The sequence below is a fragment of the Pteronotus mesoamericanus genome, unplaced genomic scaffold (assembly GCF_021234165.1).
Source record: "Pteronotus mesoamericanus isolate MK-2021 breed Mesoamerican mustached bat unplaced genomic scaffold, CSHL_Meso_final contig_73, whole genome shotgun sequence".
In the NCBI taxonomy this organism is placed as follows: Eukaryota; Metazoa; Chordata; class Mammalia; order Chiroptera; family Mormoopidae; genus Pteronotus; species Pteronotus mesoamericanus.
In genome coordinates, this window is record NW_026555245.1 from 27,891,051 (window position 1) to 27,909,401 (window position 18,351).

The 18,351-nt window shown below is 36.0% G+C and overlaps 1 protein-coding gene across 1 annotated transcript; it reads left to right on the plus strand.

Moving 5' to 3' along the window:
* Positions 1–1,375: 1,375 nt before the first annotated feature.
* Positions 1,376–17,989, plus strand: TYRP1 (tyrosinase related protein 1). The gene is made up of 7 exons (XM_054583283.1): positions 1,376–1,760; positions 2,845–3,167; positions 5,688–5,892; positions 9,453–9,620; positions 13,437–13,616; positions 16,595–16,741; positions 17,784–17,989. Exons 1-7 carry the CDS (start codon positions 1,376–1,378, stop codon positions 17,987–17,989), a joined length of 1,614 nt encoding a protein of 537 aa, XP_054439258.1.
* The last annotated feature ends 362 nt before the right edge of the window (positions 17,990–18,351 follow it).

An 18,351-nucleotide genomic window follows, 5' to 3' on the forward strand; every position in this document is an offset into this window, starting at 1 on the left:
TCGGACTGAAGAAAATCAAAACAACCAAAAAGACTATGTTAATATCACCTCACATGCATTATTTTTCACAATTAACTTTGCCCTGAGTGGACACGAAAGCTTGAGATATTGGATGTATAATGATTGTATAAAGGCATTAAAATTAGCCAGGCATTTAAATAATTTAAAATTAGTGCCATTTGCTTAAGACTGCTTGAAGAGCAAGCAGGAAAGAAGCCTTTCAGTGGTCATCTAAAGCGCAGGAGCAGCAGCGAACCTCAATACTCTGCCACAGAGCTGGGGGTGCCCAACTGTCAACACCAGGAGGTGCCAGGAGAGCCCATGTCATGTGACCTGGTATAACTGAACCTGATGCCTTTTCCACTACAATTTCTCTAGAAATAGTAAGAATGGAAGCATCTGTTTTCAAAACCAAATACACTCAAAAGCTACCACCAGGTACAAGTACTAACCTAGCCTATGTATCACTAAGAAAGAGTAAGTATTCTCATTTTATCCTCTAAATATATACACAGGTCAAAAATAAAATAAAATCTCCACAGTGGAAACAAAAGCTCTCTAAATTATCTGAATCACTGTATTCCAAAGTAGTGCCTCTGGCCTTTTCCTAAAACTTTAAACATCACAAGGAAATCAGTAGGAAGGGAATCATGTGCTAACCAAGTACTTAAAGAGCAGAAAAACTCACTGAAGTGAAAGAGAAATTAGTAAAGGGTGGAGAGGAGCTCCAGCCCCTCCCAGTTTGGGTGAGCAGATCTGTGATTAGTTATCAGGCAGAAACCCACATGCAATTAACAGCTCTGACATCAGGGGACCAGCAAATATAAAACAGTCAGCTTTAAGAAAGGTTCCGCAAAGAATCCCCTCAGGAGTTTAAGGTACTAGAGAGAAGCTCTGTGGGAAGTGGGTGGACTCCAGCCAAAACTCTATTAGGATGGCGATTTCAAATAATGAAAATTAACTTGCTGGAAATCTGCTCCCAATTCTTCTTTCAGCCCCATGGTTAAAGGTAATTAATGGCAGTGACCTGCTAATGAATGCTTTTGATAAAAGACAGCCAGGATATGTATTTTTATAAATAGAAATTAGAAGTGAATAAAACTAAATGACTAGGACAGGGGATTTAATTATGTAGGCATTATAAATGTCACATTTTTAAAGGTAAATTACTGTTTTTATTATTAGAGCTGTCATTTTACAAATTTGAAAAGTATTTTGAAGGTGGGTTGGAGAGGGTTCATGCCATGTATAACAGCGTGCACACACACACAAAACTTGCATAATCCCATTTTGTTTTCTCCTTTTCAGCTTGATTATCTATGTCCCTCAGTCTCTACAGAAAGGGCTGCAGAACCAAAGCCTCGCTTCAAGCAGAATGGAAGTCCATAAACTCCTCTCTCTGCGATTTGTCTTCTTGTCCCTGCTTTTTATTCACCCAGCGTGGGCTCAGTTTCCAAGAGAGTGTGCCACCATTGAGGCTTTGAGAAATGGTGTGTGTTGCCCGGACCTGTTCCCCGTGTCTGGGCCTGGGACTGACCGCTGTGGCTCCTCATCGGGGAGAGGCAGGTGTGAGGCAGTGACTGCAGACTCCCAACCCCACGGCCCCCAGTACCCGCACGATGGCCGAGATGATAGGGAAGGCTGGCCCACACGGTTCTTCAATTGGACGTGTCACTGCAATGGCAACTTCTCAGGACACAACTGCGGGGCTTGCCGCCCTGGATGGAGAGGAACTGCTTGTGACCAGAGGGTTGTCGTAGGTAAGTGGGGATGAGAATAGATAGACAGGCCTGCACCAGACCCAAATCATTTGAGCTGGAAGAACACCTGGAAATCATACAGCTCAATCCTCCCTTCACGGTTGAAGAGAGAGGCTTACAGAGATTAAGCAATTTATTTAATATAAAGGAATGAGCTTGAAGCTCAGATCACCAACTAACATTTCCTTCCAAAATTCTTGTTGAACAACCACTGGAAGCCAGGAACTGTGCTAGATGTTTATGACTATACTTTCAGTTAATTCTTCAGGGTAACTATATTATCATAGGTATGGTTCAGAAAGGACAAATCCATGTAACTGGTACATGGAAAACCTGGAATTCATACTGAGATTTGTCTAGCTTTAATACCCTCGCTAACCCACCAGGGAATTTTCCACTGTGGCGATCAAGATTAGCCATTTTAAACAAGAGTCCTGCCTGCAGCCTAAATAGCAACAAATAACAAAACATTAAATTATAACAGCCAGCAAAACTTGACTATTTTTGATGTGCCAGACTAAGGTTTAACAGAAGGTTTATTTAGTCTTAACTATGAGCCGGGTTCTGGTCTAATTGCTTTTTATGTGTATGCCCTTTAATCTTTACAACTCTGCAAAAAGATGATATTTTCACACACACTTTACAAATGAAACACTGAGGCTTAGTGAAATGAGTGTAGTCATGGAAGGAATGTCTGGCCATAACCACTATGCTATACCACATACCTGGTTTTTGTAAGATTTATGATATTAAAAAGGTAGAAAATTTGAAGAAAAATGCCAATAGTGAGCAGAAATACGTAGAATGCAATCATAAAGTCCACAAGTAAGATTATAGAAAGCTACTGAATTCCTAGATTAAGTAGGAGAGGGAGGGAGAGAGGGATGGAGGGAGCCAGGAAGAGAGGGAGGTAGGGTGCAAGGGATAGTAAGGGGTGTTTTTAAAAGTAGAAAATCATTTAAGCATATAAGCAAATTATCAGTATGGGTAAATGAAACATTGTATGTTTCAAGATTATTATGCTCATTGTCTACTCATCCCCACACAAAAGAGGTTTTCATGTTTGAATTTTGTATCCCTAAAGTCAGGAGAAACATTCTGGACTTAAGTACAGAAGAAAAGAAATACTTTATCCAGGCCCTGGATATGGCAAAGCGTACAATTCACCCTCAGTTTGTCATTGCCACCAGGAGATCAGAAGAAATATTTGGGCCAGATGGCAACACACCACAATTTGAGAACACTTCCATTTATAACTACTTTGTTTGGATACACTATTATTCAGTCAAAAAGACTTTCCTTGGGGGAGGACAGGAAAGCTTTGGTGACGTGGATTTCTCCCATGAAGGACCAGCTTTCCTCACGTGGCACAGGTACCATCTACTGCAGTTGGAGAGAGACATGCAGGTATGTATGAAACATGGCAATTCTCAGGTCCTTTACACAGAGACTGCCTTGTTTGTGAGTCATTTGATTCATTGTGTTCCAAATGAACAAAACATGCGATGACAAAACAATTATCAGTTATTATTCTGCCTTAGATATTCTAAGTTTCTCCCGGTACTAACTGTATTTATTAATTAATCTTGATCTTTTTGAAGTAAAAAGAAAGTAATCTCAACAACCAGGAAGCCAAATGAGACATTTGTAGGTGTAAATCAAAGCCCTGGACATATTCTACAGTCCTGTAATTACAACAACGAGTCATAGAGTTTGCGACAAAAGAATCTCATTTGATCTGGCTTTCTTCTCAAATGTAAATCAGTGCCCCTTACTGGTTTGGATGAAGCAAGTGTATATGAACTTGTCAGTCTTCCAGGTTCAAGTATGTAACTCATTATACCAGTGGATGATTCTAATGTGATACAGGGTTTAAATGATATAAAACATCCCTTTCCATTTCTAGTGTAATATTTTCATTGAATACCATTTTTCTTCATGCCCCTTAGCCACTTTGAGGCTTACAAAAGGAATCTAATGAGAACACCCCATCAGTTAGATATCATTTGTACTTAAGAAGCATTGGTATAAAGTGAACTTCAACCCAAACACACTTATTTCCTGCTTGTTTTTAAGCAGATAAGCTGAAAACACATTAAATTACCTGTTAACAAAGATAGTTTATTATTGTTTCTTTTACTAATAGTTGTTTCTTAAGAAAAGTATTGTAATTTTAAAATTAAATTTTAAATTATTAGATCTCATTAAATTATTAGATCTGGGAAATCCACAAATTAAACCAGTTGTCTATGTAAAATAATGACAATGAATCTCTCTCACCAAGTTAAAGTTTAAAACTTAACCTAAAAATATCTGAAGGCAAAATGGTGTTCCTTTATCCATTTGTAGTATGCTCGTGCCCAGCATCATTCAAAGAAAATAAATGGTTAGAAGAGAGAGAATTAATGCACTAAAATGCAGAATAAAATATTTGTATGAAAGCAGCCTATCCATATGCACTGTGAGAGTGATTAAATGAATTCATTGAATGCTCTGCACTTATTTTATAGCTCTGATTACAAGTAAGACATTTAGTAGATTATTAGTAGATAAATCTGTCATTTGTAATAGACTCCAGATTTTCATACCTTCAAGTCATTTTCCCATGAGCACACCAAAATGAAAGGGCAGATGGAAAGTATCTAAAAGTTTCCATTTTGCCTGTGTAAACTTCTACCTCTGACTACTTACATTTTTAAAACCCAACAGCACAAGGGATCCAACAAATTACAATCTATATGTAATGTGCCATTGAAATGCCACATGAATATGCTCCAGCTCCCAAATGTCAGTTGCTGAACCACAAACTTATTCTTAATAATCCCTTGGAAGCCATCACTAATATTTGTGAATCAGAACAATAGCTTCTAAATGAGGACTCTAAGTCCCTGGAGATCAATAACCGGAGATGCCTTGGAAAGCTTTTGGCCTTCTACACCACCAAAGACAAGGGAATGCTTCCTAAAAAGGGTTTAAAGTGGAAAAGTAGGAATGTACCAAATGCATGTGAGGTGGCATAAAAACAATGGCAATACCTACATTTAAATCCAAAGTTTTAAATATATCTCCCCAAGGACCAAAAGGAACGAGAAATAACAAGTACAATAAATGTGTGTTTTTAAGGAATCCAATAAAAAATACACCTGCAATCTAGAGCCCAGCATTTTTTAAATTGTTGAGATCAGCTCTAAATGGAAACCGGGTTTCTTTTCTAAAGAGCAGTGTGCACAAGGAAATATTCTGTTTCTCTTTTGCATTTCCTATAGGTATGAGTTTCATTCAGGCAGAAGCCTGAGTCTTTCTAGTTTAGCTTCTAAAACCAGGGTCCCTTAAGTAAAACACCTTTAGTGCCCAGGCAGATAAGGTAAGTTTGAAAGAACCTGTGTAGCCTGTGGCCCAACCAGAATCTAAATACCTAAACACGTTCAAGTTAAACTAAAAAACAGAAACAAAACCAAAAGTACTGCTCACATAACATATTCCAAGGCTGGATCTGCCTCCAGACCAAGAGTGAGCAGTGCCTGAATTAAAGACAAGGAAGTGGAAGGAGGGGGAAATGTCAGGGAGCAGAGGTTATTATTGATAAGTTTGGGTATATAATCAATAGAAATAGAATTACCTGTCTAAAAAAGAAAAGGAAGACTTTTCCCCCCTGCCCCCCAAAAAAGTCCTTTTGCAGGAATTTCTGTATAATGAGTTGAGTTTCAGTCCCTCTAGTGCCTAAAGTCACTCCTCGTAGTACAATAAATTAGAAGCTTTGTTAATAAGGTAGTGAAGTCCTCCAGCCCCTCAGACACACTGACATACTAAGTGGTTCCTAAATGGCTGAAAAGAACTACAAGAAATAGACTGCCAGGGAGGAAGCCAAGCCAAGAGGGAGGGTTTTAAACAAAAGCAGAGAATGGTAACAGAGTTTCTGTGATCTAGGAAATGTTGCAGAATCCTTCTTTCTCCCTTCCCTACTGGAATTTTGCAACTGGAAAAAATGTCTGTGACATCTGCACCGATGACTTGATGGGATCGAGAAGCAACTTTGATTCCACTCTTATAAGCCCGAACTCCATCTTTTCTCAATGGCGAATAGTCTGTGAATCCTTGGAAGACTACGATACCCTAGGAACCCTTTGCAACAGTAAGTTCCAAATGATACCTAGGATTCAGAATTCCCTATTAGATGGAGAGATAAATGTGCTGTCTGAGAGCCCTTCATTCTACTAAGGACTTCAAACTAAAATCTACTTTTAATACAGAGAATCAATGTACAGATATTTATGGAGCAACTAAGATATTCTAGACAATAAGGTACACTAGTTGGGGAGGAAAGGTGTCTGTACATATTTACATTGTTCTTCTTGAGCAACTTGTTAAGTGAATTGCTCAGTTTCTTATTTTGCAAAGGTCTGATTATATAAATTAATCATCTGAGTATACTCAGCACAGCTTAGTGATCATGTGTCTTGTGTTGGAATTTCACAAAAAAACGTTTCCCTAGGAAATCTGAAACATGAAGAAAGACTTGGAAGTGCTCCAGGAGTTAAAAAATATATATAATAATAAATAACATATCTATAGTAAAAATTATATTATTATAATATTCTATTATGATGTTAATCTAGTCATAGGGTTAAAAATCAAAAAGGATATAGAGAACATTTAACCAGTTGTCCTAGCATCCTATCCTCAGTGCTCTGAACACCATGTATGCTATACATCATTTCTGTTATACGTGGATCTGATCCTGAGCTTTCTGTTCTCTTCCTTGGATCATGTTATTATCGTTGCCTGTGCTTAATTATTAGAGTCTCTCTGTCGCATCTTATTTTTCCTCTTTAGTCATGTCTGGCTATTTTTAACTTTTGTTCTTCCATATAAAAGCTAGATTCATTGGAATTTATTCTATTATATATTCATAAGATTTATTCTGCATGTATTCTTTAAAGTATCAATTATTAAATTATTTTCTAAACTGAGAGAAAATATTTTAAATGGAACAAAGAAATTAGGTGGGTTTTCCCCACTAGGAGATTATTTAGCTCTGTTTAGGAATAAGAGAAGTACTGTGTACAACATTGTCTTCCACATAAGCTTAACAATTAGAATAAATTGTTTTTGTTATTTTGTTGTCGTTGTTTGCATACCTAATAATTAGTCATGCCTGGTGGTAGAGAAATGAAACTGAGGATCCAGATCTCTGTGTATTCCAAAACATTCATCCCTCTATATTTTGTACTGGAAGTTTTCCAGACATTTTCCAATCATCCCATTGACTGAATAACAAAATGCAGCACAATTTAAATGAGTAAATCAAATTACAGCATAGAAGGAATTTTTATCACAATTTTTCTTGTCATTTAATATAACACATAACTCTGACACACAGTTTCCTAAAAAAATGGAATGTATCTTAGATGAAACAAAATTTATGATTACCCCTTGCTTTAGTTCAAGATACTAATACAAAACTTAATATTTATTAGGCCAGTGAAAGAAAAAAAGGAAATTATCATTTTCTTGAACACATTGTGTCTGATATGGTGTTAAATGCTTTGATACGATGTTTTATTTAATTCTCATAGCAATTCTTTTCTCCTTCTGCTTTTTTTCCTGAAAGAAATTTCCAGTCCTCTGGTTTCACTAATCAGCTTTTACAGGACACCCATGCACGAACATCTTAAAATCAAACTGTCTTTATAGATTTTCCACTCCTATGTTTTCATAAGCTTGTTCACAGTATCTCTCCAACACCCCATTAATATACCAAACTTGGTATGTAAATTGGAAGAGCGAATTACTGATCCCTAACATTCTTTCATCCACTAAAATATATTCTTTGATTCATCAGATAAGAAACACTGTTCTTTCTTCACAATACTTCTCAAATCTACTTTCTCCTACAGAACTTGGAACTTTTCATTCATTCCTACATAGAAATCCTACGGGACTCTAATCCACAGGATGTTAATAGTTGTAATGGAAAGGGGATGTAAAGCACAGCCTAAGAAATACAGCCAACAGTATCATAGAAACTCTGTATAGTGTCAGGTGGGTATGACATGTAATAGGGAGATCACCTTGTAAGTCATATAAATGTCTAACCACTGTGCTGTACACCTGAAACTAATATAATATTATCTACTGTAATTAAAAATAAAAATAGCTATAATGGCAGAAGTTGCCCATGTACAAATTTTAAAATCACTAGGTTAAAATTAAATTGGTGTAACTAGTTTCATTTCTGTCAAAATTCTGCACTGTGAAAGTCCATGAGGGAAAATTAGGATATAGTGTTTTTGAAGCCTAGGTAGTTGGTACTACTTTCTTGGGGTATATTGATAGTTCCCTGACCAATAATCTCCAAAATATCAGCTTGAATGGATAGCTAAGCTAGTACAATCTGAAAGTTTTCATGATAATGTGTACCTAAAAATGCACGTGTACTTTCCAGTCTCAATATAGGCATATGTTTTATTTTTTTATGACATAAAGTTAGTTATGCTAATTCATCAGGCACTACTCATTATGTTAGTTATAAAGCATACAATTAGGATTTTTATGAATGAGGTAAAATGAAAATGAGTAGATGTTGAAATATTCTCTCTCCCCTCTAAGGCACAAACACTGCCCTCTGGAGACCAGTGAGGCAGACTAATGCAAAATGCTCCTTGCCAAGCTCCTCTCTTCCCACCTACCTACCTAAGGCTTCTTCCTACCGCCTGAATTAAATATAACTTTCCCATCTTGCCTTTTGATTTCTTCGCATTTTGGTTCTTGTCTAGCTTCCCATCTTTTCCACCATCCAATACTCTCTTACAATGCCACACACCCCAGGCAAGCTAGACTCCAAACAGGCCCACAACCAACATGATCTATCCCGTATAACAACATGTACCAAACAACTGTTTAGCAACTATTATATGTCAGGCACTGCACCAAAACTGGAGGATAGACTGGTAGCAAGAACATACAGACCTCTTGCTCTGATGGGCTTATATTATAGATGGAAGAAAGTTTATCACTTCTTGTTCTCACTGCTGCCTAAAATATCTCCTGTTTCATATATGGAAATTCTCCTCAGTCTTTAATGGCACTTTCTAGACCCAATGGGAAAGATATCTTCCTCCCTTCCTCAGGAAGCATCTATCGTATTATTCCTAGTATCATCCTTTACCTCTTAGTCTTACTGCCCTTCAAAAACTTTATTTCTGACACTACTTGGGGAAAAATGTGTTGATTGAAATTGAAGATTTTTTTTTTAATTTCTCTCAAGGCCTGAAACAGACAACTACAAAACTGTGTGTGTGCGTGCATACACACATGTATAAAATGCAGATTTCAGTGTGAAATTTAGATTTATGAGATTATTTTGGCAAAATTCAATTTTCCATTGAATGTTCATTTTAATACATTCTGTGGGAAAAAAAAAATGTTGATTTAACAAGTACCAGAACCTCTCTCTCTAATTGTGATCACTTATTCCTTCAGATGATTTAATGTATCATGTTTCTACTCATCTCAAAGAAGTTGACATAACTTAGATTTTCTCACTTTAATGCCACTAAAAAGCATTTTTTTTAATTTTTTCTTCTACCAAGAACCTCCTATCACTCAGTGTCCATGAAATATGTAACATTGTAAAGAGCAATGATAAGGTCTCTAAACATCCTGTAACTGCATACCCCATCATTTTCCCAGGCACTGAGGGCGGGCCAGTTAGAAGAAATCCGGCTGGAAATGTGGCCAGACCAATAGTGCAACGCCTTCCCAAACCACAGGATGTTGTCCAGTGCTTGGAAGTTGCTGTATTTGACACACCTCCTTTTTATTCCAATTCTGCAAACAGTTTCCGAAACACAGTGGAAGGCAAGTAAACAAAATTGGTGCTTTGAATTGACCTAGTCATCACAGTGGATTGAAGTACTCAAATTCTCATCTCTTTGAAATATCCTTAAATGCCATATTGATCCAAAGACTTTATCTGAATGGTGCTGCCTATTACGATGTGGAAACAATTGTCTGCTCAGAAAAGAATTTCCTCAAAGAAAAGTGTCAGGCCACAAAACTCTCTCGATCATAAGAGAAGCCTTGGAAATAATTCTCCAATCTCTTAAAAACTTAAAAAGTATTTAAACTTAAATTTCTGGTAGGTAGTGGGCCACTATATGTATAACAATCAAATTCTAGTATAAGCAAATAATATTTAACACTTTAAGAGATTATTAAATTTTAAAAAGCAATTAAAAATAGGAACCATTTATTGACATCCAATAAAGCCTAGTTCGGGCATATGATATTTAGGTCTGTATCACCCTGTAACTTTTTTAAGTTACACTGAATTTAGGTCCACGAAAATTCAGTCTTGCATCTAGTGATATTTAGTTTGGTTTTCTTTATTTAATTCAGAGTACTTTAAAGCCGAGGAAATTGTACTTTAAAGCTTGGGAAATAAGTGCAATTAATTTCCCAAGATATTCAGCTAGTTAGCAACACAGCACAAATTCAAATCCAAATTTTCTAAGTTTAGAGTGTTTGTATATTCAATATTGAAACCTCTAAATCATGCTTGGTATATACTTGAAGTTTTAAAAGGATAGAAAAACTTTAATTTTGTTATACCTTAATGTCAAAATTTACCTTAAATATAGCATTGCATATATTATAAAAATCATGCAAAAAAATGCCAAAATTATGGGGAATTGACCTCTGTCCCCTAATCTGAGATATTTGATGTATAAGTCTGATAATTATTTTCAATTCTTTTCCTTTCATTATCAAAATTATATGCCATTCTTTCTCTTTATATTAATCTTTAATAACTGTATATGAATCACTTATTTGGAGATAACTCAATAAATATTCACTATATTTTGACTAAATTTGTATATATAAACCAAAGTTATACGTACTGATTTCTATTAGAATGCATAGATTATGTCTTATTGATGCCTAATTAAAAGACCAAATTCACTGATTTCTCTTTTTTTTTTGTGATATCTCACTGTGGTTTTATTTTTTTTTTTTACCTATCAAAAATTATTTTATTTTATTTTATTTCTTTTTTAATTTATTTTTTCAAATACATTTGTCTCTGCCTACCCCCCACCACTTTCCCTTGCCCCCTCCCTCCCTCCCTCCCTCAGCTCTTCCCCTTTGGTTTTGTCCATGAGTCCTTGCTATATGTTCCTTGACTTTCCCCTTCCCTTCCTTTTCCCCGCCCCCGCTCCCTCCTTCACTGTCTCTCTTGGTTTCTTTTCCTTTCAGTGTTGCTGGTCTTATTTTCCTTGCATCTTTGTATTGTTGGTTAGGTTCCACTTATAGGTGAGATCATATGGTATTTGTCTTTCGCCCCCTGGCTTATTTCACTTAGCATAATGCTCTCTAGTTCCATCCATGCTGTCACGAAGTTTAGTAGTTCTTTTTTTTCTCTCTGCTGCGTAGTATTCCTTTGTGTATATGTACCCTTACTTTTTGATCCAATCATCTACTGATGGGCATTTAGTTTGTTTCCAACACTTGGCTATTGTCAATTGTGCTGCTATGAACATTGGGGTGCATACATTCTTTTGAATTGGCACTTTGGGATTCTTAGGGTATAGTCCCAGCAGGGAAATCCCTGGATCAAAAGGCAGTTCCATTTTCAGCTTTTTGAGGAAATTCTACACTGCTTTCCACAGTGGCTGCACCAGTCTGCATTCCCACCAACAGTGGACTAGGGTTTCCTTTTCTCCACAGCCTCGCCAGCACCTGTTGTTTGTTGATCTGTTATGATGGCCATTCTGACTGGTGTGAGGTGGTACCTCGTGGTGGTTTAGATCTGCATATCTCTGATGGCTAGTGATGCTGAGCATCCTTTCAAATGCCTCTGGGCCCTCTGTATCTCCTCCTTGGAAAAGCGTCTGCCCAGGTCTTTTGCCCATTTTTGATTGGATCGTTTGTTGTCTTGGAGCGGAGTCAAGTGAGTTCTTTATATATCTTGGAGATCAAACCTCTATCTGATGTATCATTAGCAAACACATTTTCCCATATGGTTGGCTCCCTTTTCATTTTGCTGATGTTTTCTTTAGCCGTGCAGAAGCTTCTTATTTTGATGAGGTCCCACTTGTTTATTTTTTTCTTTTATGTCCCTTGCTTTAGGAGACGTATCAGTGAAAAAATTGCTGCGTGGGATATCTGAGAGTTTCCTGCCAATGTTCTCCTCTAGGACTTTTATGGTGTTGCAACTTATATTTAAGTCTTTTATCCATCTTGAGTTTATTTTTGTGTATGGTGTCAGCTGATGATCCAATTTCAATTTTTTGCATGTAGACGTCCAGCTCTCCCAACACCATTGTTGAAGAGGCTATTATGGCTCCATTTTATGCTTCTGCCCCCTTTGTCAAATATTAGATGCCCATATAGACCTGGGCTTATTTCTGGGCTTTCTATTCTGTTCCACTGGTCTATGGATCTGTTCTTGCAAATTCACTGATTTCTCAACAGATGTATAAAAAGACTAGTGCCTACCGACACGCCATATACATTACAGGCAATCTTTAAAATCTTTAATGAAAAAATAATGGAACACATGTATGAAAATTAATAAATGAGTATAACTACACAAGATAATATATTTTACATTTTAATTTTACCAACTTTTCCCTGATTTCCCACCTCTGGTCCCTCAAGCCAAGCAGACACACATATAACTCCATCTCACACCACAGGCCCTTATTTTTTGTGTTTTATCTATTCTCAACTTCCCTCTAATATATATATACATGATATATATAATATGGGGATATATATGGAAAATATGAGCCATATAACATATTTATATTATACAGGGTCCAGCACAAATAATGCCCTTTTTATTGCAAAACATTTTATTACAAAATCATAAGCATGTAATTCTGTAACATAATAATATCAAACTCAAGCTTGCCATATGACATTTTAGATGGAATGATCAAATTAAAACTATAAATTATTACACCCATATTATTACCCTACCAACCACACTCAAGCACGCGTTACATCTGCCAGACCCTGTATATAATGTGGGGATATATGATATATGTGATATATATGTGTGAAACAAATACATATATGTGAAATATATAATGTGGAAATATGTAGATCGAATGTTATATGAATGTCTTGACAGCAGGCTTACCAGGTGCCTAAAAGTAGTACAGAGGTGTTAAGAACACTCTGAGAAATTAAAACTTCTCCATAAAAATAACTTTCCAGAAATAAATATGCTGACAGTCGTTCAAAGTAGGTAATATAGGAAACTAAAGTAACATCTGGCAATTTAAGTTCCAGGACAATCAGAGTGGTCTCTGAGTCATGTCAGCAGTTTTTAGTAGAAGCTGGTGATTTCCACTCTCATGTGGAACAATGATTGCCTTGTTGAAACAGAGTATCCTGTATAGTTTGACTGATACTCTTTGCAGGTCGTTATTTTTAACCTGGAGGCTACATTTAGAATGCCATGCCACTAGCTTAAAACTAACCTAGCTATGGGTATAGCAAACAAATGCCACCCACCATAGGTACAGAGAAACAGTGCTATAATATTAAGGTGACAATTTTCCTGACAAGCTTAGGAAAAATTGTTTCTCAGTATAGTCACTGCTGTTCACTTGCAAAAAAAATTTGTAATGATTTTTTCCTATTGTCACTTATTTTTATATCTAGGTTACAGTGATCCCACAGGAAGATATGACCCTGCTGTCCGAAGCCTTCACAATTTGGCTCATCTATTCCTGAACGGAACAGGGGGACAAACCCATTTATCTCCAAATGATCCTATTTTTGTCCTTCTGCATACTTTCACTGATGCGGTCTTTGATGAATGGCTGAGGAGATATAATGCTGGTGAGACACTTTCATACGCTTTTTGCAGGCTCAGCAAAAAAAAATTGTTCGGGTGGCATAGTCATCATTTTAGGCTAAACGATACACATAGACTACATTTCAAAATAAGGATAAAATAGCTATACTATCTAGCCATTTCTAAATATTCCACTTTGAAATGCAGACAAGAAGTCTCTCAGAATTGTTATTATAAGATGATATTTATTAGCATTCAATAGAACTACTCAGGTAATCCCTTCTTATTTTCATTGCTTCCCAAATTTATCTCCCTCATATTTTCCAATAAACATTCTTTTTGCTTTTTTTAAAAATTATTGATTTTTAACATGAATGGGAAAACCTTACACAGGTCTTCTTTGATAATCCAAAAGGCAAAAAATACTATAATTCCCAGTTTTGATTTTATTACTTTATGAACTCTCACAAATGAAAATTTTGCTCAACTTGAAAAGTTAATGTTGGTTTTCATATCACACCATAGAAAATCTGTTAAGTTCATTTTGACATATTCTTTAAAATATTATTCACAGGGCTACTTTCTCTTCACTACTCAGCTAAGAGGCTTGAATAGATTTGTGTGTGTGTGTGTGTGTGTGTCTGTGTGTGTCTGTGTCTGTGTTTGTATTACTTTTCACACAAAGAATGTTGCCTCTCTGGTTAAAACACCACACATTTTTATGCTTTAAAGGTGTTCTTAATTTTGGCTTCTGTGCCTTTATCTTGCATAAAAACACAATATTTGAGATTAACTATCTATTCATTTATCTACCTAATTCAGCCAGTCTGTTATTTTCCTGTGTGTGTGTGTGTGAGTGTGTGTATACAGTAGACATACATGCCTACTATTTCCTAACCAGTATTCTAGGTATGGAAAATTCAGTAGCATACAAAACACACAAAAATACTTTGTCCTGGAACTTTCTTATATATTGGTAGAAATGACAATAAACATATGTAAATAAATAACTAGTATTATAGGTAGTATATAAAACCAGAAAAGAGCATAAGGAACATTGTGTCAATACGTGGAAAACCCTCCCAAGACAAAGGAACAAAGAAGCCCACTGAGGCTGAAGCAGAGAGAAGAGTGGGGAGAGATTGGAGGGAGATAATAAGGTGAGAGGGGTAACAATTGCATTTAATATGAAGAGAGATGGGGAGAACTTGAAGGGTCTTGCATAGAGAGATTACATTATAATTCAATTGCTAATTTTTGCTATTTATACTATTATTTCTCCATTCATTTTAATGGATATAACTTTATCACCTAGCTGAAGCTAAACTGGGTTGAGGCTGATCAAGTCAGGATTCAGTAAAGGTGAAATGGGAAATTTAAAAAACTAAGTTATTAACTTTAATGTCAAATTTTCATAAAAAATTAACAGTAATACATCAAAAATGTGAGTTCCTTGAGGACAGAGATTTTGTCTTTTTTGTTCAATGACACAGCCCCATGCCTAGACCAGGAGCTCACCAGGTGTTAATAAGTAAATACTTAATTAGTATTAAAACATAAACAATATTTGCCATTCCTATAAATAATTGTCCTTCAAACTAAATTCTCAAATACTCTTCTACGCTTCATGGGAACACACTGACTGTCCAGGTAGCATACTCCTTACAAACAAAAGCTGACACCCCATTAGCATTCTGACCTATTCCAGCTGCTCTAAATATATTTCCACTAAATGCACTGCCCAAGCCCACTTCCAACTCTAGTTTTTAACATTCCATTTGCTATTTAATTGTACCAACATCTAGAACAACAACAAAAAACATCATTTTTTGCCACAAAGGACATTTTGGTACTTCTGTGCCTAATAACAAAAACTCACTGTGACATAAATACCTGTGACTGGTATTTAAATGGAATCATCCCCCCTTACCCATGGGGACATGTTCCAAGATCCCCAGGGTACACCTGAAACTGTGGATAGCACTGAACCCTATAACTGTATGCACTGTATTTTTTCCTATAGGTATATACCTATGGTAAAGTTTAATTTATAAATTATGCACAGCAATAGACTCATAATAATAACAACTGGTAATAATGTAGAACAATTATAACAGTATACTTTAATACAAGTTATATGAATGGCTTTGGGGCAATTACTAAGAAAATAAGGGTTATGTGGACACTAGCACTGCAATACGGCGACGGTGATCTGATAAGTGAGAGGTCTACCAAGTGATTAGGACAGGCAGCATATACAGAGTGGATACGCTAGACAAAGGAGTGACTTACTTCCTGAGTAGCACAGAACAGGAGCATAAAAGATTTCATCACACTACTCAAAACTGAGCAAAATTTAAAACTTACAATTTTTTTTTATTTTCTGGAATATCCCATTTAATATGTTTGGACCACAGTTGATGGCAGGTAACTGAACCATGGACTGCGAAACCATGGATTAGGGAGAAACTACTTTAGAAACAGGAGAGGTAGCAGGAAGCAAATAGGATTCCAGGATCTTGACTGCAAAGTTTGTGGGGATTTTTTGCCGACAGAGTAAAACCCGAGGAATAAGTTAACACTCAATTCTCTAAAAGTAAACAGAAAAAAAAATGAAAAATAGTAAAGAGACATTTTCAGTCAAGGAGAAACCTCCATTAGAAATTATCTCTCAAATTTAAATTATAGATGATGCTACAGCAAACTATAAGTCCATCTTTTCTTTAGTTTTGAAAAATAAGTTTAATGAATTTTATTCAAATTAGTTCCTATAATTTAAAAATAAAACAATTAATAATCATCAAAGATGATAAAATAGTAAAACATTCCTGCTTTTGAACTTTCTTTTTCTATTGGGTATGTTAGTGCTACACTCAAAGCATTCGAAATCTGTTTTATGCTTATATCTTCATTTAGTATGAAATATAAAAGAATGTTTTTAATGTTATCTTTGAATATTTCAGGACAACTTCAGAACATAATAATATGTTAATATTAAAAAGGTGTTTTTGGCATATTTTAGATATATCCACCTTTCCATTGAGAAATGCTCCCATTGGACATAATAGACAGTACAATATGGTGCCATTCTGGCCTCCAATTACCAACACAGAAATGTTTGTTACTGCTCCAGACAACCTGGGATATACTTACGAAATTCAATGGCCACGTAAGTACTGAAAATGTATTTTTACTGTGGAAACTTCCAAGCAAATTTGTTACCTTTAAAGTAAAATGATCACAGTATTCCTGAGGCTTACATTTTCCACTTGCATTTAGAAATTTTCATTTGGATTTTTGTTTGGGGGTAAAGAGGGTAAATTTAATATTTGTTGCAAGCCCACTCTGACTTGGTATTGAGCTGATTATATAGCATACTATCTCATTTAATCCTTATATCCCTCTGTGATAAGTATTATAATCCTGAATTTACAAATAAGAAAGACAAGGCTTCGAGAGAGTAACATCAAAGCTTACATTTTTAGTAAGAGAAGTGAGTCTTGAGCTTAGGCCCCTAAATTTTCTACAGTATAATATACCTGTTTTTATCTATCCTAAAAAAAAAAAATGGCATGAGATACTCTCAGTTGCTTTTTGTGATATTTTGAAATTCAAAACTTTGTTTATTTTTTCAATTTCTTGCCCTGGATGGTGTGGCTCAGTGGATTGAGAGCCAACCTGGAAACCAAAGGGTTGCTGGTTCGATTCCCAGTCAGGTCACATGCCTGGGTTGTGAACCAGGTCCCCAGTAGGGGTTGTGCAAGAGGCAACTACACATTGATGTTTCTCTCCCTCTCCTTCTCCTTCCCTTCCCCTCTATCTAAAAATAAACAAATAAAATCTTTAGGAAAAAAATGTCTTTCTCAAGAAAGGCAGTAGAGTAGAAGAGCACAGGATTTGGACTCTGAAAGACCTGGGCTCCAAAACCCATTCTAGTACCTATTAACCAAGTGACCTTGGGCGAGCAACTTAGTCTCTATGCCGTCATTTCCTCACATGTAGAATGAAAATGATAAAAACTATCCCAATAGAGTCTAATCAGTATGAGAGATTAGGAAGTGCCTTCAGGATGACAAGTGCTATGATAGGCAATGTGGCCAATAAAAAGTAAGTATGAGGATTTCTGTAAAGTGACTAAATTTATGGTATCCACTTGTTGATGGCAACTATTATAAGATTTATTCCTTGCTCTCATTTTATTTTTCAAATAGGTCGGGATTTTAGTATTTCTGAGATTACTACCATAGCAGTTGTTGCTGCCTTACTACTGGTTGCAGTCATTTTTGTGGGTGCTACTTGTCTTATCCGTGCCAGGAGCAACATGGATGAAGCAAATCAACCTCTCCTCACTGACCAGTATCGACACTATGCTGAAGAATATGAAAAAATCCATACTCCTAATCAGTCTATGGTCTAACTATAAACCATAGGTAGACTATGGGCTTCAATTTCTTATACATTTGTATTACAAAAAAACCCTGGTTGAAGATAATAGATTGAATTACTAACTGTATTTTCTTTCACTCTGTTACTTCTTCCTTTTGTATGTACATATTGGTATTAAAGCTCCAGATGTTACTTTCCAGAAGTGGGGAGAGTCACAGCCTTTTCAATAGGCTCTATTTAAATTGCTGGTTGCACCAACTCCATGATATTTAAGCAGAAAATGCCAAAATATTTCACATGTTTTAATGATCACTTATATGAGAGTGTAAATAAGCTACTTGTGCTGTTTATGTGTAAAGAAAAATCATGACTGACAGAAAATTCCTGATGAAT